The 25,312-nt window shown below is 51.4% G+C and overlaps 1 protein-coding gene across 2 annotated transcripts; it reads left to right on the top strand.

The window, feature by feature from the left end:
* The first annotated feature begins 4,627 nt into the window (after nt 1-4,627).
* On the top strand, nt 4,628-24,146 carry TUBA8 (tubulin alpha 8). Of its 2 annotated transcripts, none has more exons than XM_035286594.3 (5): nt 4,628-4,884; nt 15,712-15,934; nt 17,360-17,508; nt 19,236-19,916; nt 23,835-24,146. In XM_035286594.3, exons 2-5 carry the CDS (start codon nt 15,907-15,909, stop codon nt 24,126-24,128), a joined length of 1,152 nt encoding a protein of 383 aa, XP_035142485.1. In that variant the 5' UTR covers nt 4,628-4,884; nt 15,712-15,906; the 3' UTR covers nt 24,129-24,146. The 2 variants fall into 2 exon arrangements, with proteins under 2 accessions (XP_035142485.1, XP_035142415.1); XM_035286524.3 differs by lacking the exon at nt 4,628-4,884 and adding an exon at nt 5,115-5,175.
* Nucleotides 24,147-25,312: the final 1,166 nt, after the last annotated feature.

Genomic DNA, 25,312 nt, shown 5'->3' on the forward strand with positions numbered 1-25,312 from the left:
CTGGAGTGCAATGGTGCGATCTTGGCTCACTGCAACCTCCTCCTGGGTTCAAGCCAGTGAGGTACGTATTACCATTTTAGAGATAGCAAAACACGCAGAGGGGCTAAATCATGTGCCCAGTGCCTGATAGCTATTAGATGGTAGAGCTGGGATTTGAACCTAGGCACACAGGTACCAGGATTTCTGTTCTTATCTCCCCCATAGCATGTGGAATGAGGCCATGCATGTAAGAGGCCACGTAATCGAGATTTGTTGAATGAACTTGGATTTTGGCCTTAGGAATTAGGGGAGGAAGAAATAAAAGCCCAAAAGTTGGCGAGCAAGAAGAGCAGCGCCAGGGCTGACGGGAGGAGGTGCGGCAGGGAGAGGGCACTGTGCACTTGGCATCTGTTTAGTAGTATCACTGCCCAGCACCCTCCAGAGAAAGAGCAGGAGGTGTTCCTTCTCAGATGTACCCGCGATGACGAAGCCTGGCGGGCGTCCTCCTGTGTGGGAATAAGTACAGGCTGGCGGTTTCATCAGATAACTCACACAGATCAGCCACGCTCTGGGTTACCAGTGGACTTAGCTGGGTCCCAAAGAATGGGTACTTTCTCTGGAAAGCTGGGGAGCTGGTAACATTTCCCGGTCACCCCACCAGAGACACCCCAGCTGTTCCCACACCCTCTGTGGGCTCTGACATCCTCTTTCCAGCAGGCACCCCCTGCTCTGGAACGTTCTGGGAATGCTTCCCACTCCCCTTTTAGTACTTGTGTTCTGTCCTGTTCATGGTTTCGTGGTCTCCGTGGTGACAAGTGCCTGTTTTCAGAGGTGCTAAAGACAATGGCTAAAAGATGTGCTCTTTTAATCCTCCCAGGAAACACATGACATTTTGCAAGCCTTTTTTTATTTTTTATTTTTCCTGAAGAACAAGACCTAACCCCAAAGGAGAATTTTGCTCTGTAAATGACAGGCGATGTGGGATTGTGGTTAGGGTGTGGCTCCCAGGCCCATAATGCCCACATCTGTATCTTTTTTTTTTTTTTTTTGAGTCAGAGTCTTGCTCTGTCACCCAGGCTGGAGTGCAGTGGTGTGATCTCGGCTCACTGCAACCTCCACCTCTCAGATTCAAGCCATTAATTCTCTTGCCTCAGCCTCACAAGTAGCTGGAACTACAGGCACACGCCACCACACCTGGCTAATTTTTGTATTTTTAGTAGAGATGGGGTTTCATCATGTTGGCCAGGCTGGTCTTAAACTCCTGACCTCAGGTGATCCACCAGCCTCAGCCTCCCAAAGTGCTGGGATTACAGGCCTGAGCTACCATGCTGGGCCCGAGTTTGTATCTTGACTCACCTGCTTTGACCTTCAAATAATGTTTCCTGTGCCTCAGTTGATTCATAGGTTTGTTGTGAGGATTAAAAGGTGCTAGTCCATGTAAAACACTGAAAAGGTGCACAGCATGTAGTGGACAGGTGCTAGTTATTACCGTTTCTGTTAATTAAGTGAGATGGGGAGGGGAGAGTTAGGCAGAACCCAGCATCCTGCGAACATCACACCACAGAAAAGGCAGCACTCTGATTCCTGTTCTTAGCCTAGGCTTAGCTTTTGAAGGAAGTGCTAAGCCTTTGTGTGTGTTTATTTAAGAACACGTTTAGGCCGGGCGCGGTGGCTCACGCCTGTCATCCCAGCACTTTGGGAGGCCGAGGCTGGTGGATCACGAGGTCAAGAGATCGAGACCATCCTGGTCAACATGGTGAAACCCCGTCTCTACTAAAAATACAAAAAATTAGCTGGGCACGGTGGCGCGTGCCTGTAATCCCAGCTACTCGGGAGGCTGAGGCAGGAGAATTGCCCGAACCCAGGAGGTGGAGGTTGTGGTGAGCCGAGATTGCACCATTGCACTTCAGCCTGGGTAACAAGAGCAAAACTCCATCTCAAAAAAAAAAAAAAAAAAAGATGAAAACTATTTAAAATAGATGCATGAAATAGAAAGGCTAAACAGATATTGATGTTTGCATATAGGCACATTTAGTTGGATTAAGTTAGATTAAAAGGTCTGATAGAGAACTGTGCATACAAGTACACAGGCACCTGCAAATCAGCCCTTTCTCTGGGCTGTCTAAAATAATCAGGCACTAGACCAAAAAACAACATGTTCTCTGCCTCACCCTTTAGTGACGGTTTGTAGGAAGAGGAGGGTGGGGGCTGTGGGTGGAAAGGTGTGTGAGGGGATGTTCTGTGTGACTGAAGACAAAGGCTGGAGATTCGTGGACTAGAAGGTGTGAATCTTCTCTGAAAGACAGGCGAGAGTCCCGTGCGGGGAAACAGGTGCAGGATTTTGGTGGGTACTTGAATTTAAAAAATGGATTTGTGATGTAATATTGCTTGGGTGAAAAACCAAAAAATCAAATTGACCAGGTTGAGAAATAGCCTCGGTCCTAGAGTGGCTCTGCTGCCACGTGGGGTGACTGGACTGTCTTCAGGTTCACGTCACAGTCCATCCTACTGATTATAGAATACATGAAATGCTTTCTGTTCATTCAAGCCACCTTATTAAAAACACCCCATGAAAGTAAGTCTACATCTTCCCTTCAATATACATTCATATGTGTGTATCACAAGCGGGTATCTACCACTTGGAGTTTGCCATTCTTTTTCATTTAATATTATTACCTATTCAGCTTCCAACATGATCGCTTCCTTACTATACGGATTTGTTTCCTAGGACTGCGGTAACAAATTGCCACAAATGTACTGCTTCAAACAACAGAAATTTACCTGTAAGGTGTGAGCCCCCGCGCTCAGCCATTTTTTTTTTCTCTAACGACTCCAAGACCACTGTCTTAGTCTGCTTACGACTGCCATCACAAAGCCCCACAGACTGACTGGTTTAAACAGCGGAAATCAATTTCTCACAATTCTGTAGGCTGGAAGTCCAACATGGAGCTGTCAGCAAAGTCGGTTTCTCCTGACGCCTCTCTCCTCGGTGTGCAGATGGCCGCCTTCTTGCCGTGTCCTCACGTGGCCTTTTCTCTGGGTCTGCACCCTTCTCCTGTCTCTTCCCTTTCAACACCAGTCTTTCTGGATGAGGGCCATATCCTTAAGACCTCATTTAGTCATAATCTCCTCTTACGGCACGACCTCTGACCGTAGTCACTTTGGGACTAGGCTTTAACACGTGAATTTCGGGGGGACACAGTTCAGTCCATACAGCCAACTTTTTTTTTTTTTAATCTCCCTGGAACCCAAAGATGTACATTTAGCATTTATGGTATAGTCATGGCTTCCTCCAGCCCGAACTTCATAAAGGGGGAAGATGAGACAGTTCAAGAGCCTCGGCATAGTGAAAGGCAATGCCACCGTCATTACTAAGATCACCATCCCCATCATCTTTATTCTGAGACCTTAAGGACCTGTTCATGATTTATGTGTTGGTTCAAAAAGTGAATTTATTCAGCTATGTTTATTGAGCTCATCTGATGCACTCAACTAGCTGTTTTTGGTGGGGAGGGTGCTAAGGCGAATAACACAACCTCTTCCTTTAAGGTGTTGCTGCTTTGTAGAGCGTTTAGACATGCGCGCGCGCGCACCACACGCTCCTATAATCAAAACTAGAAAGTGATAAATAGTATGGAAGAAGCAGTAGAATAAGCTGTGGGAGAGTTTGAAAGAGACATACATGCAGAGTTATAATAGCAACCAACATCCTTTATTATTTACTATGCGCTTGGCACAATTAGCTTATTCGTGAGGCTTGTCAGGATCTTACATTATAAGATAGAAAGTCAACTCGTGATTTACTAAGTTCCGTTGGTATCAGTGGGTGACGCACTGTGTTTGGTACCCTCTCAGATGCAAAGGTGATTAAGACACATGTACTGTCCTCGAATGGGAATGGGGGTGGCAGGACAGATTGCTGTGTAGGTAAGGAGAAATCTACTCATTCTCTATTGGCCACAGACAGGCACGCTTTAGGAGTGGAAGGGTAGGAAGATCTCTGAGAGCTTGGAAACTTGGGGAGTGACCACATCTGGCTAAAGTGGTACCGTCTTAAGGAAAAGCTGTGAATGTGCCTGCTGTGACTTGGTGCTTGGTGCTCAGTCGTCTGAGGAAAGTGGAAGAGAGAGGCGGGGGTACAACATTCAACACGAGCGGGGGTACAACATTCCCGCCCACTGGCGGGAAATACTGCAGTGAGAACAAGGACCAAAGACCATCCAGCCCGCCGGCCGCCTCGGGGGGAAGTGAGGGGAGACGGGCAGGGTGATAACGAGCCAACATCTAAAGTGTGAAGAGGGGCTCTTACCAAGTGCCCACCCCTTCCCAGCCAGAGGGCAACAACCCCGCCCTTCCACATCAGCATCTGTGCCGGGTCTTACTGCCGGGCGGAGGCAGGGGAACCCTGGTGTGAGTTCTGGAGTACGTAGGAGATGTGACTTGGGCACGTTTGGGCTTAAAAGTAGGACGGGATCAAGGGTGGAGATTTGAAAATCCTCCCGGTGGAGGTGAGAGGTATCCGGAGAGAGGGTAGAAACGGGAGCAGGCTTGAGCACCCGCCTGTACCAGGAGCTCTGTGTGTGCCACCTCGTTTCCGTCCCCAGCAGCCAGGCGGGCCTTGGCGGCAGGAAGCACTGGCTTTGGGAGCAGAGGTCCTGCAGCTTGCCAAGCGCACACGGCCCTAGGGCGTCCGGCTGAGACTGCAGCTGCGCACCTCGGGCCCCTGCAGCCCGCTGCGGTCACCTACACCCCAGTCAGGAGCCTTTCCAGCGGGCCGGAGGAGAACGGAAGTTTGGGGAGACCCGCGCGGTTCGCCTGGCCGCATTTTACACTGCCTTCCCCGGCAGCTGGGGTCACGAAGGCTGCTCTCGCTGGCTGTGTTGGAACGTGGACACGTGCGCTTTGGTAATAGTGCAGCCTCCCCCGCGGGCTCCGTCCCCACCGCGAGCGCCGCCGGCTGCGGAGGCGGGACCGAGGACCCGGAGATTTGAGCCGCGGGTGGGCGGGGAGGGGCCTTTGTGACCTGCCCGCCCCTCTCCGGCACTGTGATGCCGGGGGGCAGCTGCGCGCCCTGCGCGCCAGTCCCCGGCGCCCCCCCTCCCGGTGTGTCACAGCGGCGGAGGCGGCTGTATCTGGAGCAGTCAGGGCGGGCAGGCCCAGCTGGGAGGCGCGCGAGCGAGTACAGCGGCGGCGATGGTGAGGCTTCCCGGGGCCGGCGGGCGGCGGGCGCGCGGCAGGGGCAGGATGGAGAGCAGAGTCTACGCCAGGGCTCACGGATGCGGCCACCTGGAGCCGCAGAGCTCAAGGCCTCCTGCGGGTGGCAGTTCAGGGTCCAGGAGTCCGCACCCTCGGGCGGGAACACCTGGTGCCCCTTATCCTATGGGGATATAGAGACCAGGGGCCAGTCGCTCCTTAAAGGGACCTAAGGGAGCTTTGCGCACAGAAAAGGGAGAGGGAGGCCCTAGGGAGCCCGACGGAGAAGCGGTGGAGATTGTGGGGCCCCCAGATGGGCAGCCTCTGGACACAGTGGAGAGAGAAGGGGGAATCCAGGGATTCTGGATGGGTGGTCTGGGCCAGGGCGGCTGGGGGAGCAGATGCAGTCACATCTCCAAACCCAGCCTAATGTGACAGGGCCTGGAATGTGACGGGGGACTTAGGGCGCCACGGTCCCTCCACGCGTGGAGGTCGTTAGCGCAACCCCTGGCCAGCGGCTGGGGTGTGCTGCACGCACAGCCCCAGCGCGGCGGGGTTCTCCGGGAGCACTCAGCTCCCAAGTCTTTCCAGCGGTCAGAGTCGAAGGACTTTGGTACTCAGAAGTCTCCGCTTCCGAAGGCCAGGGAACATCGGACCTGTTTCCTACCCTGCCATAAGGGCTCGCGCTGCTCCCTTCCCCGCCCCCCACCTTCTCCATTTGCTGACGCGGATCTTACCCGGGGGCGGCTCCAAACACGCAGTTGCTCTCTCTAGGGTCAGCCTCTGCACCCCCAGTGCCCCTGGTGGCTAACATTTGCCCCCCAATCCACTTTCCCAAAGCCCTGAATCCCAGGAATCCCTCCCGGTTCCTGATCTTTCGGCAGTAGGGTGATGGGCTGGAAAGCCTGTGGATAGAGGGAGGGCAGAATAAGGTCATGGTCAAGGTCAGGTTCCCTGGGCAGGCTTGCTCCAGGTGTCAGTGACCCAGAAAGCAGGCCAGAACCCCCTCCGCCCCGCCCTGCTACGTTTGGACAGTGCCCAGGGCCTCCTGGCTCCGCCAGCTCTACTCCACCAGCTTCAGTTTTGTCCAGCACCCTCCCTCCTCCTAGCAGGCTCCCAGATACTCCTGGGAGCTGAAAGAACTTGGGAACATTAGGGAGGGTGGCCGTAGGAACCCATTTCTGCCTGAGGCCCCTGGTATGGGGGCATACAAGGGTCCCAGAGCTGGGAGTTGAGAATTTTGACTCCTGGCTCTGCAGCTAGCTGTGTGACTTTAAGAAGGGCACTTAACCTCTCTGGATGGGTTAGTTTCACCTGCACAATGAAGACGTTTATAATTCAGATTGCTAAGACTCCACATAGACTTTATTATGTTATTATTTTTAAACTTTTTATGGTAGAGAATTTCAAATATATGCAAACGGAGAGTAAATGGTTTGATGAGCCATTGCATATGTCATCTAACTTATTATCAACTTCTGACCTGTCTCACTTCATTTACTCCCTCCCTCCATAATTGTGAAGCAAATGCTAGGCTGCATTGTCCAGGATTGGCATTGAGGATTTATTATATCTAGCAGGTAGCTAGTGCTTTAGGATTTTCCCAGAGCTTCCCGTGCATGCTTTGGCTATGAATGCCACTGTGGCTCTCAGTGGAGCCCTGAGGACGCTTACAGGGCGTCAAGGATCCTAACCCAGCCCTGTACACAGGCGTCAGGGTGTGATCCACAGCGAGTTTCTGACGACATCTGGTAAATCAACAATTCCAACGGCAAAACCTGATTTTGAATGTGCTTAAGGATTTGGGTGTGCCGGGTGCGGTGGCTCACGCCTGTAATCCCAGCACTTTGGGAGGCCGAGGCGGATGGATCACGAGGTCAATAGATCGACACCATCCTGGTCAACATGGTGAAACCCCGTCTCTACTAAAAATACAAAAAATTAGCTGGGCATGGTGGCGTGTGCCTGTAATCCCAGCTACTCAGGGTTCAGGAGAATTGCCTGAACCCAGGAGGTGGAGGTTGCCGTGAGCCGAGATTGCGCCATTGCACTCCAGCCTGGGTAACAAGAGCGAAACTCTGTCTCAAAAAAAAAAAAAAAAAAAAAAAAGGATTTGGGTGTTTAGCTGAAAACCTATGGTAAATATTTTGAAAAGGGAATACCTTCCATTTATTTTAACACTGGATTTTGTATAGTAGGTTCTATCTAGAGCATTTAACTTGGGTACATTGCACTGTCTTGATGGCAAATTTTTGTTGAACATTTTATACTCACAGAAACTTTTAGAATATCATTTGACTCACTTGTAAAAGGCTAAAATGACACATCTATAAATGGAGACCCCTAGAATCTCACCCTGGTAAAAACAACTTTATTTCCTTCAAGAATTCAGTTTCAGGCTGCTGTCCTGTCTCTTCTGCTTCCCTGCCTGGAGGGGGTTTGGGGGAGGTGACCTTGGTGTTAAGGAAAATTGGATTTGTCATTTCTATAGGTTCCCATTAAGAAAAATGTAACTAATCCTTACATATATTTTTAAATCTATTTAGCTACTAAGCAGATGAGCATTTTTTCTCTGTGAACTTCCCCCCAACCCCTTCTCCCCGGCTACCCACTACCCTGTAGCACCAATACCCTGCAGCGTTTCTGTCCTTGAGCCTAAAGTTACACAGCTGGTAAGAAGCTGCATGGGAGGCCGGGCGCAGTGGCTCACGCCTGTAATCCCAGCACTCTGGGAGGCCGAGGTGGGTGGATCACGAGATCAAGAGATCGAGACCATCTTGGTCAACATGGTGAAACCCCGCCTCTACTAAAAATACAAAAAATTAGCTGGGCATGGTGGCGTGTGCCTGTAATCCCAGCTATTCAGGAGGCTGAGGCAGGAGAATTGCCTGAACCCAGGAGGCGGAGGTTGCGGTGAGCCGAGATCGTGCCATTGCACTCCACCCAGCCTGGGTAACAAGAGCGAAACTCTGTCTCAAAAAAAAAAAAGAAGCTGTATAGGGGCTGGAGCTGACACATCCTCTGGGCACCAGAGCCTCTGTCCTGAGCTGCCGGCCCGTGGCTACTCCCACAGTGGACCATTTCCATCCGCTTCCAGGGTTCTTCTAGAACGTAGCTCTCTGGAAACTGAGACTGTGACACCTTTTTTGGGAAGCGGCATGGAGAATCTTGGCCGGGTGCCCTAAGCCAAGCCCATGCCAATTATAGCAGGGCACAGAGAAAGTTTCTGTGGTCTATGGGAAGGTGGGAGCATCTGCAACATGGCTTCCTTAGCTCCATTCTGTTGGGACTAGAGAGCATGAAGGAGCCTGTCTCCCTGCAAAAATGGGCAGTTAGAGGGGAGGGAGAATGTTCTGGGGGCCAGATGGTCTTCTGCAGTCCCCCCATGTAGGCATGTGTGGCTGAGCTCTGTGGAGCTGATAGTGCATTCTGACCTCAGAGCACCATGTGGGCTCCCAGGGGCTGCAGGTCACGGCTGCCGCCTCCTCCCTGCTGCCAGGGCAGGTTTCTGCAGAGGCACTGGGCGCATGCCTCTGAATGAGGGGTCTTGTCTCCCAGGGCAGCGGCTAGGGCAGAGCTGTGGGGTTGGTGAGTTTAGTGGGAGCCCCCCAGGCTCAGGCCAGGCCCATGCAGAGCTAGAGGTGGGCTGGGGAGGTGTTGATGCCATTGTCGAGTGTCCTTTCTGTGACCTTCAAAGGGAGATGACAAGTTAAAAACGATTTTGGAGGAGAAGTAGCTGGTGGATAGAGGGCAGTAATGGGTGGGTGGGAGGATGTGGCGCTCTCTGTGGGAGGGAGCAGAACAAATGCTCCTTTCCCTCCGGCCACAAGGCACTCTCTGTGGCCTTTGTGGTTGGCGTTTCCCTGCCAGTGTCTTCCTGTTAGGATTTCTCTCAGATAATAAGCTTCGGAAGAGAGCAGGAGATGGGGCAGGCACTGTGTAGCGGATTGAAACTCCCAAGTGTCTCCCGCACAGCCCCAGGGCCTCGGATGCTGCAAGTCTCCTTAGCGGATGGCCTCATGCCCTGAGCTGGCCTCCTGTGAGCCCTGTTGCTGCCCTAACTGCGGTGCCTGTCACCTGAGCCCCTCTTTTGAGCCACCTTCCCTCACTAAAGTGAATTTAGGCCAACTCTGCTTTTGCCGTGTCTGATTTGCTATAGATTCTTTGTTCTGAGTGATTGACATCAGATACGCTGTGTGGTCAAAGAGTTCTGAGCAGAGAGAACCGAGCATCCCTTAGGGGTCACATCTGTCCCACCGTAATCACCCCTTGTGACACTGTGGGCCTGCTTTTCACTTGCCATTTCTGGCCTAGGTCCTAAAATACATGTGACCTATTATCTCAGGCTGACAACTAGAGATAACTTGGCGTCGTCATATGCTTCCTGAGAGCGAGCAGCTGGGGCATGAAAACACAGGTGGTCAGGGCTTGTGGGCGCCCCCGACTTTCACAGGCACACGCTGTGGCCCGCGTCGGCCCCTCTCCCAGATGACATGCCACTCTTACTGCCTTGGGATATTGGAAATGGTATCACAAGACAGCCTTTTTCAGCCTTCCAAGTCTCCTTCTGCTGCAGATGGTGATTAGCTCGTCTTAGTTCTCTGAGAACAAAGCAAAAGGAAATGACCACTATTAAAATAGAATATGGCCGGGTGTGGTGGCTCAAGCGTGTAATCCCAGCACTTTGGGAGGCCGAAGTGGGTGGATCACAAGGTCAAGAGATCGAGACCATCCTGGTCAACATGGTGAAACCCCGTCTCTACTAAAGATACAAAAAATTAGCTGGGCATGGTGGCGCGTGCCTGTAATCCCAGCTACTCGGGAGGCTGAGGCAGGAGAATTGCCTGAACCCAGGAGGCGGATGTTGCGGTGAGCCGAGATCGCGCCATTGCACTCCAGCCTGGGTAACAAGAGCGAAACTCCGTCTCAAAAAAAAAAAAATAGAATATAAGACTGATGTAAAAAAAGGTTTCTTGCAGCAAAATTATAAAAGGACTGCAAAGTTCTAGAATTTCTTTTACTGATGCTCTGCAAAACATAGGCTTTCCTCCCCAGGGGGAGGGGTCACGGGTGGCCCAGATGTCTCATTGGCCCTGCCCTTCCTGAGCCTGCGCTCCAGACACACTGGGCAGTGTGTGGGAACTGCCCTTTTTTTCCTGCCTCTTGTTCACACTGCTCCTGCATCCACCTGAACGGTCCCAGATCGTTTTGGCTGTCTGTCTTCTTCAGGGTCCCTGTGAATATTCCTCCTTTAGGAAACCAAGCTAGACGGCGTCTCGTTCCCCTTGGAACTCCCCCTGCACTTGACCCTACACTTCCTAGGCACTGGCCACTGTGCTTGTTGGGAGGACTGCAGCCCCTCAGGGAAGGTGTTCATTCCAGTCCTCCCTATGTGAATTGAGCACGTGCTACATTCAAGCACTGGGCTTGGTGCTGGGGATCCCATGAGTGAAACAAAGTCTTAAATCTAGACTATGCACCTACTGTGTCAGGGCTTTGAAGTTCCACGAATAAATTACATGTGAAATTCAAATTCGCATGAGGTGGCCGGGCGCGGTGGCTCACGCCTGTAATCCCAACACTTTGGGAGGCCGGGGCGGGTGGATCACAAGGTCAGGAGATCGAGACCTCACAGCACCATGAAGCCTCATGCAACTTTGTTTTATTTTCGAGATGGAGTCTTGCTCTGTGCCCAGGCTGGAGTGCAGTGGCGTAATCTCGGCTCACTGCAACCTCCACCTCCCGGCTTCAAGTGATTCCCTGCCTCAGCCTCCCGAGTAGCTGGGACTACAGGCACCCACCATGCCCGGCTAGTTTTCGTACGTTTAGTAGAGAAGGGGTTTCACCACATTGGCCAAGATGGTCAGTATCATCTGCATAGCGACTTTGTGCAATGCGCCAGGATGAGGGGATTCTGGAGAGTGCGGGCTCAGTCCCTGCTCCTGTTCTTTCTCTGTCTCCTGTATTATCCTGACTTTTGCTTTTTACTGTGAAAGTTTCAAACCTTCAGAAAAGCAGAGTAATATGCCACCCATATGTCTCGTGTCTAGATTTAGGACGAATGATGTTTTCATCTGTCATCTGCTGTGTTTGGGAAGGGTTTTAAAGGACGGACATCAGGACATTTGACCCCTAAATGCTTCAGATGCAACTCTAGAAAATAAGGATGTTTTCCTACTCAACCACATATGCTGAACAAAATGAGTGAGTTTATTTGTCCCCCAAATACTTTGATTTGTTCAAGCCAGAATTCACAGTCCCCATGATGCATGTGGTGGTGACACTGCTAAGTCTCCTCTGATATGGAACGGCCCCTCCAAGCACCTCATTTCTCAGGAGTTGAAAAGGCTGGACCATATGCCCTGCGGAATGTCGCACCTTCTGGGCTGATTTGTTTTCTCTGATGGCACTGAACTTAACCCTCTGATTCCTTGTTTCCTGTGATGTGGAAGCTGAATCTCCAGGGCTCAGTGATGAAGGCTGAGTATTTTTGAGAAGTCCTCACAGGTGGTGTTTGCGTCTCATGCGTCCCATCAGGAAGTCCTCAATGTCCGTGGCCCACAGTTAGTGATACTGAGATTGATCACGGCCTTAGGCGGGCGACACGGGCAGTTTCTCCCCACTTGTGGCTGTAACAGTGACTCTTTGGCTCTTGGTGAGGATCCAATTCCCTATCAGTCTTTTACCTAGTGGTGTAATTTACCTATTCCATCTTGTAATCAATCACAGAACTAGAAGATGTAACAGGGCAATATTTCATAATCTATTGCTTATCGAACATTCTTCTATTAAAGGAAAAGAGCCCTCCCTAATTAACAGGGTTGCCTGGATAGGGACAAATGAGTTTTTCTCTAGGGGCTTTCTTTGGGGACTTGTGGGTTTTCCCTGTGTGTCCTGCTTCACTCCAGGGCTGCCATCCCTCCTCGTGAGACTCAGGTCGTCTCATCTTAGGGGGCGGGAGCCTCTGCAGGTGCTCGAGCAGCGCCTCGGTTAGCCACTGTGCCTCCAGGCACTGTGTGACGTTCCAGCCTCAGCTGGCACATTCCCCACCCCGGACCTGGACGCGTCCGTCTCTCCAAGGAGCCTGGTTCCTGTTAGCGGGGAAGGGTATTGTGAGACCTGCCTTCTCTCTTGATTAATGTAGCTGCTTTTCGCTTTTGGGAGCACCTTTGAATCTGTCAGTCATTTCTGAGTCTATTGTATGCCTCCAATTATTCTTAAGAGCTAGTTCAATAGGGAAAATAGCTCTTTCTAAGGTGTGTGTGTGGGTGTGGGTGTGGGTGTGCACATGTGCGCACAACGGGGCCAGAGGAGAGAGAAAAAGACATTTTGTAAAGACTGGCATATTTATTAGCGTGAGATTAAAGAGGGCATTAAGAGAGGCTGAAAACATTGTTGTCACCATGCCAGTGGTTTTCTGGTCCCCCAGTCATTGACTCTTCCTCCAGTGGTCTTTGATTTTCTGAAAATATTCCTGCATCCTCTCTGGAAAGCTCCAGAATGTTCAAGAAGTGAGAGCAGGCTAGGGACTGTAGGCAGGACTAGAGGGTGGCCGGGAGCTGTGGTGGTGAGGGACAACAGGCCCGGAAGGCTGAAAGTTAGGACCACAGAGGATACTGTCCCCTCGCTTCCACACCTCCCTGGGAAGTCACAACCCCGTGCCAAACGTGACGCCGTGGTGTGGGTGGGTAACTCGCTCATTGTGGGTGTTTCCTGGATGCAGATGCGCTTTCCTTAGGCCTGAACTGAGCCCTCAGATCGAGACAGAGAATAGACCCCACAGTAAATGAGAAAACCCTGAGAGCTCTTTCTCTGTGTGCTGCTTCCTGGTGGAGAAAATGCTAATGGCAGGACAGCATCAAAAATTGCGGCTGACTTACACTTCCCAGCTGAGGAGAGGTTCGGTGACTCAGCCCAGGCCACACGGCACAGCAAGTAAACTGAGGAGGCAAGATGTGAGCCTGGGGCGAGGGCAGCTCTGCGGGTGAAGCCTCTGCCCAGCCAGCAGGCTCCTGGAGCTCCAGCCGGGTTGCCCACGCTGGCTGCTGTGCATCCCCGTGCTCATCCTCCCCCAGGGCAGGGACCAGGTGTCGTTCAGCTCCAGCACGGAGACAGGACTAGAGTGGGGCCCAGTTGTAAAACTGAGCTAGGGGACAATGGTCCTGACACTCTGAGCCCTCGAGATGCTCTGAGAGCTCTCCATGTGCAGACGTTCTTCCACGTCCCCGGGAGCCCCACATTTTGACATGGACCCTACTGGCTTCCGTGCCCAGCTGTGCCCTCTGGAGGCTCTGCTCCTGGCTTGGGTTACCCGGAGCTGGAAAATGCCAGGGCAGGTCATGGATAAAAATAGAAACCTGCAGACCTGGCAAATGCTTCCCGCTGGGCTCAGGCGGCTGCCCCAGCCACAGTGCCACCTCGCATGGGCCCCTGCTTCCCCATGGCAGGGTGTGGGTAGGGGGATGAGCCTATCATCCCTACACACACACACACACACGTACACACACACACACACGTACACACAGACACACATACATGCACACACAAATACACACATACACATACATACATGTATGCACGCGCACACACGTGCATGCACACAGAAACACACATACGCACATACAGGCATACACATACACACATACATGCACACACACATACACATACACAAACATGCATACACACATATACATACATGTACACACATACACGTACACACATACACACATGTACACACATATACACACACACACACACACTCCCCACCTCTCTTTCCTTTAATAATTTCAACTTTTATTTTAAATTCAGGGAGTACGTGTGCAGATGTGTTACATGGGTATATATTGAAATGCCGAGGTTTGGGGTATGACTGATCCTGTCCCCAGGTAGCAAGCCGTACCCAGTGGTCAGTTTTCCAATCCTTGCCCCCGGCTTCCCTCCTGCTCTAGCAGTCCCCAGTGGCTACTGTTGCCATGTGTATGTTCATGAGTACCCCATGTTTAGCTCCCACTTATAAGAACATGTGGCATCTGGTTTTCTGTTCCTGCATGAATTTGCTTAGGATAATGGCCTCCAGCTGCATCCATGTTGCTACAAAGGACATGATTTCGTTGTTTTTTGGGGGCTGCGTAGTGTATGTACCATGGTATATATACCACATTTTCTTTATCCAGTCCACCATGGATGGCACCTAGGTTGATTCCGTGTCTTTGCTATCGTGATAGTGCTTTGAATGAACGCATGCGTGCATCAGTCTTTGTGGTAGGATGATTTTATTTTGGATATATACCCAGTAACAAGATCGCTGAGTCAAATGGTAGTTCTGTTTTTTTTTTTTTTTTTTGAGATGGAGTTTCGCTCTTGTTACCCAGGCTGGAGTGCAATGGCGTGATCTCGGCTCACTGCAACCTCCGCCTTCCGGGTTCAGGCAATTCTCCTGCCTCAGCCTCCCGAGTAGCTGGGATTACAGGCACGCGCCACCATGCCCAGCTAATTTTTGTATTTTTAGTAGAGACGGGGTTTCACCATGTTGACCAGGATGGTCTCGATCTCTCGACCTCGTGATCCACCCGCCTCGGCCTCCCAAAGTGCTGGGATTACAGGCGTGAGCCACCGTGCCCGGCTGGTAGTTCTGTTTGAAGTCCTTTGAGAAATCTCCAAACTGCTTTCCACAGTGGCTAACTCAATTTCCATCCCCACCAGCGCGCTCCCCACCTGAAACTGTTAGCACAAATACCAGTCAGGTAATTGTGGCTTCACATCAGAGTCAGGCAGAGCTAAGGACGCTCCAGGTCAGCTTTACTTAACATCTGGCCTGGCATAGGCAAGGGGCAGGCTATGGGGCCGCCAAGATTTTCCAACTGTTCAGCGTGCAGGAAGGGCCTAATTTATACCCGCCAATCCTCTCTTGGGAAAGTCAATAATCCTTTTTCTAAATTGGTAACTGTGACACTACTGACGGCCATGGAATAGAATTTCAGATCATGTTCCTTTCATGAGTGTTCATTTGCTCTGTGATGTCCTGAGACCGTGTGCGTGCGTGTGTGTGTGATGTGTGCATGCATGCGTGTGTGTGCGTGTGTGCATACGTGTGTGTGCACGTGTGTATGTGCATGTGTGCACAGCATCTCAGAAAGTCAGGGTCAGGCATGACTGTGAACACTGCCTTGCGTGAGAGTAGGTTGAGGGAGAGTTTCCTCCACGATCCCCAGTTCTTCCTGGGCCTTCCTCACCAGTGCAGGAGTCTCGTGGTTTGGAATTAGCCCGTTGTTTCATCTTTGCAACCACCTTCTTTTTTCTTTCCTGGTATAAAAGGTTAACCCTGGGAAGCAACCTTTAGAACAAAGCACAAAACAGCTGTGTCTTCTTTGGATCTAAGTACTGGGCCAGCTGCTCTAGAGCTAGTCACTGCCAGCTGGCAATGGGGGTGGCGGGGGGCCGGGGCCTGGCTGGCCTGCAAGGGGAATGTTATAGGGGTAATGGGCGAAGGCATGCTGAGGGCTTGGACTCTCTGACCTTGATGCTGCCTCCTCCCCACAGCGGGAATGCATATCAGTCCACGTGGGCCAAGCAGGAGTTCAGATTGGCAATGCCTGCTGGGAGCTTTTCTGCCTGGAACATGGCATCCAGGCAGATGGCACTTTTGACACTCAAGCCAGCAAGATCAACGATGATGACTCCTTCACCACCTTTTTCAGCGAGACTGGTAACGGGAAGCACGTGCCCCGCGCCGTCATGATCGATTTGGAGCCGACTGTGGTGGGTGAGTGTGGGCGGAGATCCTCTCCACAGGGGGCAGCAGGAAACTGCAGAGGCGTTGGCCCACAGTAGCTAAGGAAGCAGCGTCTCTAGCTGGAAGGTGGGGATGGTGCAGCTGGAGCCTCCCAGCCCACGTGACAGCTGTCAGCTCCTTGGGGTCTCCACAGCCGCGGGAATCTTCTAACAGCGATCAGGACTCTATGCAGAACAAAATGCCTCCCACTTAAACCCCAAAACCTGCTGCACCATACGAAAATGGTCATTGTTACTAAATACTAGGGATAAGAAAATCCAAATAATTTTAGAAATTATAAGACACCCCTAAATGACCAGTTTCCCCAACTGTAGGTTTCTGAGGTGGGTATAACCTCAGCCTCTTACACACAGAGGGGCCTATCACAGCAGGCACATTCCCTCACAGCCGGGGGCTGCTGGAGTTCTGGAATGAGGCTCATTCAAGTCTAGGAAACACAGTGGAATTCTGCCTCGGGTCCTGGCAGAGCTCCCCCTCCCACACTATCCTCCAGTAGTGCCAAATCCCTGTTTCTGACCCCTGGGGCAACTCTCAGTTGAACATCAGGATTTCCCCAGCTGCAAGCCTGGCTCATCAAGCAATAGATAGTTCCCCGGAGAGGACTGGGCATGAACTATAGTGCCCGAACACCAGCGTCTACGGGCAGCAGAGGACAGATGCTCTGCACGAACGCACAAAGTGCAGGTTACCGCCCAGGCCACTGCACAGATGATTTTTCTGCAGGGAGTAGAGGACTCCCGAGGAGAAGTGACATAGTTAGAGCCTGATGTGTCTTGATCTGCTCTGTGTCCACTTTGTATGAATCCTTGGAAGTGAGCAGAGACCCCCTTCAAGGCCTCTCTAGGGCTCCTGCTCCTCTAGGACCCAGAACATAGCTTTGCTTCAAATTATTCTAAAATACGTCTAATGCCTGACGTGTATTATTGCCGCCATGAGGTGGAGTTGAGGCGGGGAGGACAACTCTTGGGAGGGTCCAGGTTCTGGGCAGATCATCCTGAATCTTTCTCCGTGTCCCTAGAACATTTTAATGTAAGTGGACTTAAGTTAAATTGTTGGTACACTTTGCAGCATGAAGGAAAAAGACAAAAGGGAAGCCTTGAGTCTAGGTGGAAGGGAGGAGAGGCAATGAGTGTTGGAGTTCACGATCTTTGTCAAGCTAAGGCTTGTTAGGGTTCCAGGCAGCAGGGCATGTGAGCCACAGGCCTTGGCTCTGTTAGTGCCTGAGCTACCTGGGAATTCTCCTAGCCTCCTGCAGATTTGTTATAAGGTGGTCTGACTTCACCTCCCTGGAGTTTTATAGGGAGGGGAGACGGGAGGGGGGTGCTGCAGTAGTGTGGTAGGGAGGGAGGCTTCTCTCCTAGGTGGTAGGACCTAACGGCCTTCTCCTCTTGGAAGATGAGGTCCGGGCAGGAACCTACCGCCAGCTCTTCCATCCAGAGCAGCTGATCACAGGAAAGGAGGATGCAGCCAATAACTATGCCCGGGGTCACTACACGGTGGGCAAGGAGAGCATCGACCTGGTGCTGGACCGCATACGGAAGCTGGTAAGGGTCAAGAGGGCAGGGATGGGTGGGCCCGGCCGGAGTGGACAGGCTTGGCCACGTGCCTCTTTGATCAGGCTAGGAAACGGCACACGACCCCTGGCTACAGGATGGAGCTCCTAAGGTTTGGGAATTTCTGCTTAAAATCTGTAAGAAGCATGCACAGGGGTGATGCCCCTTCCTCGGTGTTGGCACCATAGACTGTGCCCCAGGCTGAGGCCCTATTCATACTCCCTGATACTCTCTGGTAGTATCTGGGGAAGGTTCCAGGAGTGAGGCAGGGTGAGGTCTCTGCTGGTTGGAAACACAGGTTAACAAAGTAACCTGGAAGAGGAGAGGAAGAGACTGTCGACACACTAGGGCACTCACAAATGCCGTCACAAAGACAAGTACATGCCTTTATTTAATCCTTAATAATTCTACTTAGGAGGTCTCCTTCCTGTACTTTACAGGTGAAGAAATTGACGGCCAGGGTGGTTCAGTATCTTAGCCTGGGTCACACAGCTAGAAAGTGGCAATCAGGGTTTGAACTCGGTTGGACTACAAAGGTCTGAGTTGTGGATTGGGTCACTTTGTTTATTTAAGCTTCCTTTTGTGTAATGGAAAAGCTTGGACCTGATCACACGTTCTCTACCTAGGAGGTAACGGCGCCCAATTTTTTGCATCTCTTCCCTTTTTCTGTTTAGAGGAGGGCTTCTCAGGGGCATTGGCCTCAAAGCTGCCTGTGGTCCCCAAAAGTTCAAATCACATCCAATCGGAAAATCCTGTGTTTCTGTGAATTTCTCTGGGTTCTGATAAGTGCTTACAATGCACCAGGTCCTTGCTCAGCATGTTGTGCCATTTAATTTAATTGTCACAACCTCATGAGGGTTTTTTATTTCCCCACTTTCACTAAGACGGAACAAAAGTTTGGAGAAGTTCGGTAACTTGCTCGGGTTCTTACAACCAGGAAATAGCAAAGTTGATATTAAAACTCAGGCTTTCTGGCTCCATTTACATTTCTGAAATTGGTGCCCTGGGTCACTTTCTAAGGTTGGATTGAAATTTGTAGGTAGCAGTTGCCACAAAATCAGATGACAAGGGCAGGGAAAGTGGGCAAGGAGTTGGGTCCCTCAAAGGAGAAAGTCACCCTCCACTGTGGTTTTGAAATTCACATTCTCTGTTCAACTAACTACTGGGCTGAAACCTTCATGCACCTAGAGGCATGTGCCCCTGCAGCTTGCCGTCCCATTAAAAATACAATAGAGACAGAGTCTTGCTCTGTCATCCAGGCCGGGGTACAATGGTACGATCATAGATTTCTGCAGTCGTAAACTCCTGGGCTCAAGTGATCCCCCCACCTCAGCATTCTGAGTAACTGGGACTACAGGTGTGCATCACCCCACCCAGTTAATTAAAAACAATTTTTTTAGATGTGAGGTCTCACTCTGTGGCCCGGGGTTGGTTGTGAACTCCTGGCCCCCACTGGTCCTCCTGCCTCAGCTTCCCAAACTGCTGGGATTCCCGGCATTGAGTCACTGTGCCTGGCTCCATCCCATATTTTAGCCACTCCCCCAAAGATCAATGCAAGTCCTTTTGTTTCCTTACTTCTTCTAGGCTGTTTTGATTTAATCCACACAAAATGTAGAGTGGGATGGGGCAGACAGAGTGGGCCACCTGGCTTTTTACACTTGCGGAGTGTTCTCAGAAATGTATATTTATGATTCCTTCTCATGTCTTGCTCTCCCCAGACAGATGCGTGCTCTGGCTTGCAGGGCTTCCTGATTTTCCACAGTTTCGGTGGGGGCACTGGCTCCGGCTTCACTTCTCTGCTGATGGAACGCCTCTCCCTGGATTATGGCAAGAAATCCAAGCTGGAGTTTGCCATCTACCCAGCCCCCCAGGTCTCCACGGCGGTGGTGGAGCCTTACAACTCCATCCTCACCACCCACACCACACTGGAACACTCAGATTGCGCCTTCATGGTGGACAACGAAGCCATCTATGACATCTGCCGCCGGAACCTCGACATTGAGCGCCCCACCTACACCAACCTTAACCGCCTCATCAGCCAGATCGTGTCCTCCATCACTGCTTCTCTCCGCTTCGACGGGGCCCTCAACGTGGACCTCACTGAGTTCCAGACCAACCTGGTACCCTATCCCCGCATCCACTTCCCGCTGGTCACCTACGCGCCCATCATCTCTGCCGAGAAAGCCTATCACGAACAGCTCTCCGTGGCCGAGATCACCAGCTCCTGCTTTGAACCCAACAGCCAGATGGTGAAGTGCGACCCCAGACATGGCAAGTACATGGCCTGCTGCATGCTCTACCGGGGCGACGTCGTGCCCAAGGATGTGAACGTCGCCATTGCTGCCATCAAGACCAAGAGGACCATCCAGTTTGTAGACTGGTGTCCCACAGGCTTCAAGGTGAGAGCTGCTGGCTTAGGGAGGTGAGGGAGATGACCAAGGACGTGCAGTTCCCTGGGCGCTTCAGGCTTATGTGATGATATGGGGAGGGGGACTTCAACCAAATGTAACCTTAATGGAATTCAGCTTTGGTTGAGACACAAATGCTGTTAAAGTTTTGTCTGTTTAGGCCATTTTAGAAAAGTTTGGTGCTGGGGCCGGGCTCGGTGGCTCCCGCCTGTAATCCCAGCATTCTGGGAGGCTGTGGCGGGCAGATCACAAGGTCAAGAGATCAAGACCATCCTGGCCAACATGGTGAAACCCCATCTCTACTAAATATAGAAAAATCAGCTGGGCATAGTGGTGTGTGCCTGTAGTCCCAGCTACTCGGGAGGCTGAGGCAGGAGAATCGCTTGAACCTGGGAGGTGGAGGTTGCAGTGAGCTGAGATTGCACCACTGCATTCCAGCCTGGAGAAAGAGCCAGATTCCATCTCAAACAAACAAAAAAAGAAAAAGAAAAAGAAAAGTTTGGCGCTATTTTAAATGGATTAGTTGGTTGATCTTTGATTTTCTTTGTTGAGCAACAGGTAATGATTTGGTTTTGGCCCGAATCTACTGACCTGAATGGCAGTGCCTTTGGTGTTCATGGTTTGGTTCAATTTGCCTAAAGTTGATTTCAATGGATATTTTACACTTCCTCGTATGGCCTGATTTTGTGGTCATTTTAATTTTAGAGTTAATCAAATTATTCCAGTTGCCAGAGGATGATGTCCTCCTCTAACAAAAGATGTGTTCTCCCAATTTATTTTGGAAACTAAAATATCTATCCTACACATCTTAATCAATTTGGAGTAATGAGAAGATAATTTTATGGTTGTTCTATGATTGCTGTTTTCCTTCGCCATTAACCAGGAGTACGTAGAAACCAGCAAGCCATGTGGCCGGTGGTAGACCAGGTGCCCACAGTCTGGAAAATGCCAGGCTTGGAGGGTCGGGGGGAGATACAGAATAGTGAGGGTAGACCCTGAAGCCCCAGGGCCAGGAATGCTCATGGTAGAAGCCATCCCTTGGAGCTGGGTGGCTGGCATGCAGCCTGGCTGTGTACGCGAACAGCTCAGCTACTCCACCATGGTCTTCTTGTCAGAGTCGGCCATCAGAACAGCTGCCACACGTTAACTAGTGCCTTTTAGTCTTTCTTTCTTTCTTTCTTTCCTTTCTTTTTCCTTCTTTCCTTTCCTTCCCTCCCTTCCTCCCTTTCTCCCTTTCTCTCTCTCTCTTTCTTTTTTTTTTTTTTTGACAGTCTCACTCTGTCACCAGGTGCCAGGCTGGAATGCAGTGGCACAATCTCGGCTCACTGCAACCTCCGCCTCCGGGTTCAAGCAATTCTCTTGCCTCAGCCTCCCGGATAGCTGGGACTACAGGCGTGCACCACCATGCCCAGCTAATATTTCTTTTGTATTTTTAGTAGAGACGGGGTTTCACCATGTTGGCCAGGATGGTCTCGATCTCTTGACCTCATGATCCACCTGCCTTGGCCTCCCAAAGTGCTGGGATTACAGGCGTGAGCCACTGTGCCCAACCTCTCCTTCTTTCTTTCTTTCCTTCTTTTTTCTCTCTTTCCTCCTTTCTTCCTTCTTTCTTTCTTTTCTTCCTTTCCTTTCTTTTCCTTCCCTCCCTCTCTCTTTCTTTCTTTCTCTACCTTTCATCACCTGGGCTGGACTGCAGTGGTGTGGTCTCAGCTCACTGCAACCTCCACCTCCTGGGTTCCAGTGATTCTCCTGTCTCAGCCTCCTGAGTAGCTGGGATTATAGGCACGGACCATCATATGATTTTCATATTTTTAGTAGAGACGGGGTTTCACGATGTCGGTCAGGCTGGTCTCGAACTCCTGACGTCAGGTGATCCACCCACCTTGGCCTCCCAAAATTCTGGGATTACAGGCATCAGCCATCGTGCCCAGCCCCTAGTCATGCTTTCAATTATTCAGAGGTTTTAGTGGGACCTATTATATATCCAGGTTTGTCCCAGTTGCTGGAGGTAAAGAGATGAGCATGTCTCAGTTCTTCTCGGCGGGAGTTACAGGTGCGAGGCACCAGCTGCGTGCTGGCTTCCTGGCAGCCCTGCTTTCGTCTGAGTCTTTGACCAGGCTGTTCTGCTGAGTGAGGAGTGCAATGTTCCTTCTCACTGCTCTTCTCCCAGCTACATATATAATTTCCCCCCAAGATTATGCCGATTTTTATGTGGCAATCCTAGTCATTCTGGCAAAACCAGTCAAGGTCTTCCAAAAAATGAAGTTCTTTTTTCTTTCTCAAATGGAAACAAACAACAAGCTAGTAGGAGAATGAATGGGAAGAAAGAGAATGAATGAGAGAGACAGGGCGGGAGGTGGGGAAATTAACGAAAAGGAGATGCCCCCTCATTCTCTGTCCTTCAAGCAGGAGCTCCGGGGTTATGTCCTGAAGGATTAATGTGGTAGCATTAGCATAAGCTAAGAAAAGCCCGTTCCCTGGAGCGGAGGCTGCTGAACTTCACCTTCTTGCATTCTCTCCAACCTGCTTGTCCCCACTTGACTCAGGTCACGGGTGTTACCGCTTAGAGGGGAGGAAGTTGGTCTAGGCACAAAGTGGATGGCAGTCGGGTTGGATCTAGCAACATAATGTGATGTGGCCAAGTTCATATTCATTGCCTTGCCTTTCCCCACTTTGCCCCCTCCCTGTACCCCCTCCACCTACAAGATGCCACCTGTGGCTAAGAGGAATGGTGGCCACTGTGGGCCCAGCTGCAGGCTACCCACGTTGCTGCACAGTCAGCTGCCACCCCCACCCCAGCCCCTCAGGAGGATGTGCATTTTAAAGCTATGGCATTAAGAGACTGGCAATTAAAGTGTGGTGGTTTCAGTGGGAGAGGTGGCTGAGGTTCTCAGTCCCCATGAGTAATGTCACGGTTTGCGACGTTAGACTTGTCCCAGTTTCCCATGATTCCCGGGGAAAGCCAACCCGCGTTTGGGACGTGTATCGGGAAGGAGAGAGGTCCCAGGGCAGAAGCGCCACTAAGATGGGGCTGGGCCGAGCCTAGGAGACCTGCCATCCTGCAGAACTTGGCAAGATCTTTAACAGCCTTCTTGGATTGGAGACTCTGCTTTTCTTCCAAGAAGCCCCGATTCCCAGAAACGCAGAGCCTGGTTAACGCCAGCACCACCCGGGGCCTTCCGGGTCTCTTTATTTACTGCTCTGGAATCTCCCTGCTCATCAATAGTTTTCACTCTTGGCAGGGAAACTTCCTGAAATTTACTTGCAACGCAACTAAGAGGAACTCCAGATGACTATTTGGGAGAGAGTCCACTTCTGAATAGCTTTGAATCTAGAATGCATTTCCTGTTCCACATACACGTGGACCAGATGCCTCCCACCTGCTGCTAACGTTGCTCGTGACTCACATTTGCCCACCTGCTGAGCCCTCTATACCAGCCTTGTCCTTCTCCAGCCTTCGATTGCCCAGCCCTTGCCCACCTGCTTTTGTTTGTTTTTGTTTGTATAAGAGACAGGATATCACTCTGTGCCCGCTGCTGGAGTGCAGTCGTGCCACTGTAGCCCACTGCAGCCTTGACCTCATGGGCTCAAGTGATCCTCCCACCTCAGCCTCCCAAGTAGCTGGGACTAGTAGGCGTAGCTGCCGTGCCTGGCTAATTTTTTTTTTTTTTTTTTGGTAGAGATGGGTTTTTGCTCTGTTGCCCCAACTGCTTTCAACTTCTCTTCAGGTTCTCTCTCGCCACCTGCCGGCTTCCCGATCCCATCCCGCCTGCTCCATCCCATAGCCCCACTCCCACACCCATGACCATGACCTGAAGCCAGCCAGGTGACCAAGATGCCCCATCCTGAGTTATCCTCTGGCTGACTTGCATTTTCTTCTGTGGCTCCTCCCCTTTCTCTGTCCCTCAGGTGGGCATCAACTACCAGCCCCCGACCGTGGTCCCCGGGGGAGACCTGGCCAAGGTGCAGCGGGCCGTCTGCATGCTCAGCAACACCACGGCCATCGCGGAGGCCTGGGCCCGCCTCGACCACAAGTTCGACCTCATGTACGCCAAGCGGGCCTTTGTGCATTGGTATGTCGGAGAGGGGATGGAAGAAGGAGAATTTTCTGAGGCCAGGGAAGACCTGGCTGCCCTGGAGAAGGATTATGAAGAAGTGGGGACTGACTCGTTTGAAGAAGAGAATGAAGGGGAGGAATTTTAAATATATACCTTCCCCTTGGCTGTGTCTCTTTATTTATGCTGCTCCATGCAAAGCACATCTTCAGGAGTAACAGAGCACTCTCCCCACCCCAGCCTGATTCCTGCCTTACCCAGGAGGAGGGTACTCGGCCCCAGTACCAGGGTGGCGCGACTGGGCCATAAGTGGACGCTGAGTTCCATCAGGCCCTGACTGGGTAGGAACAGCTTTCTGTCACTAAAGAAAGTGAGGGCCACCGTCTCTGGGCGAGGCTGCAGCCCAGTTTCACATGCGAGGAGGCCTAATCAGGAGTTTCAATGCCAGATCGGGTGGGTCTGGCCCCAAAATGTGGCCTGCTAGCTGGGGAGTGGGAACACTCAGAGAAAGGAGAGTCTGGGCCTGGGAAGGTTCTGGGGCGGGGCTGAACGGAACTTCACATGAATGGGTCTGTAGCCTGCCCCAGGCAGCGTGTACACTTAGCTGCATTCACTTCCCCGTCACATATTCCAGTGCACAGGCTTCCTAAGCACTGTTCTAAGAGCTGGAGAGTCGGCAGTGAACGAGACAGACACATTTCCTACACTCGTGCATACGTAAATAAGCGAATGAGATCAAGCCGGCTGGTGTCAAGCAAGAGGAAGGAAAACGCAGTAGTGAGAGCATCTGGGCGTGCTCCCGTGGACCGCGTGGTCAGAGATGGCCACATGGAGGCCTGCGCCACGCGGGAGGATGCTAGGTGCGGGGGGACGCAGGTGCAGAAACAGACTGGAAACAAGCTTGAAGCGTCTGCTGAGCAGAAAGGAGATTGTTTCCTGGAGGATGGCGAGAGGGGAAGAGACAAGACCCACCAGCCAGGCAGGGCCGGAGTGTGTTCAGCCTATGGGCATGGAGAGGAGTTTAGAATTTTTCCAAAACAGAAGCATCTGGAAGGTTTCAAGCAGGATATCTATTTATTTCTGTATTCAGACAGGCCTTATCTCCAATCCTCCCACAGCCTCAAAGTAGATATGCTGCTCATTGTGTAGATGAACAGACTGGGATGTTTTAGGTGCTGGAGACAGCAGGAGGTAGAGCTCAGATCCAGGGCCTGCCCGCCCCTCCTGTCCACCCTACCCCATTTCTAACCCTGGGTGTTCATGCCACGTTCCAGCTGCTACCTGATAAAATGCTGGATGGGGAGGGGCGCAAGTCTGTCATTTACAGAGGAG

Source organism: Callithrix jacchus, chromosome 1 (genome assembly GCF_049354715.1).
Source record: "Callithrix jacchus isolate 240 chromosome 1, calJac240_pri, whole genome shotgun sequence".
In the NCBI taxonomy this organism is placed as follows: Eukaryota; Metazoa; Chordata; class Mammalia; order Primates; family Cebidae; genus Callithrix; species Callithrix jacchus.

Excerpts from the sequence above, each read along its gene's own strand:
- TUBA8 (XM_035286524.3), top strand. Across the intron at positions 15,935-17,359 it reads TTTGGAGCCGACTGTGGTGG|ATGAGGTCCGGGCAGGAACC; the intron begins GTGAGTGTGGGC and ends TCCTCTTGGAAG. Across the intron at positions 17,509-19,235 it reads TGGACCGCATACGGAAGCTG|ACAGATGCGTGCTCTGGCTT; the intron begins GTAAGGGTCAAG and ends TGCTCTCCCCAG.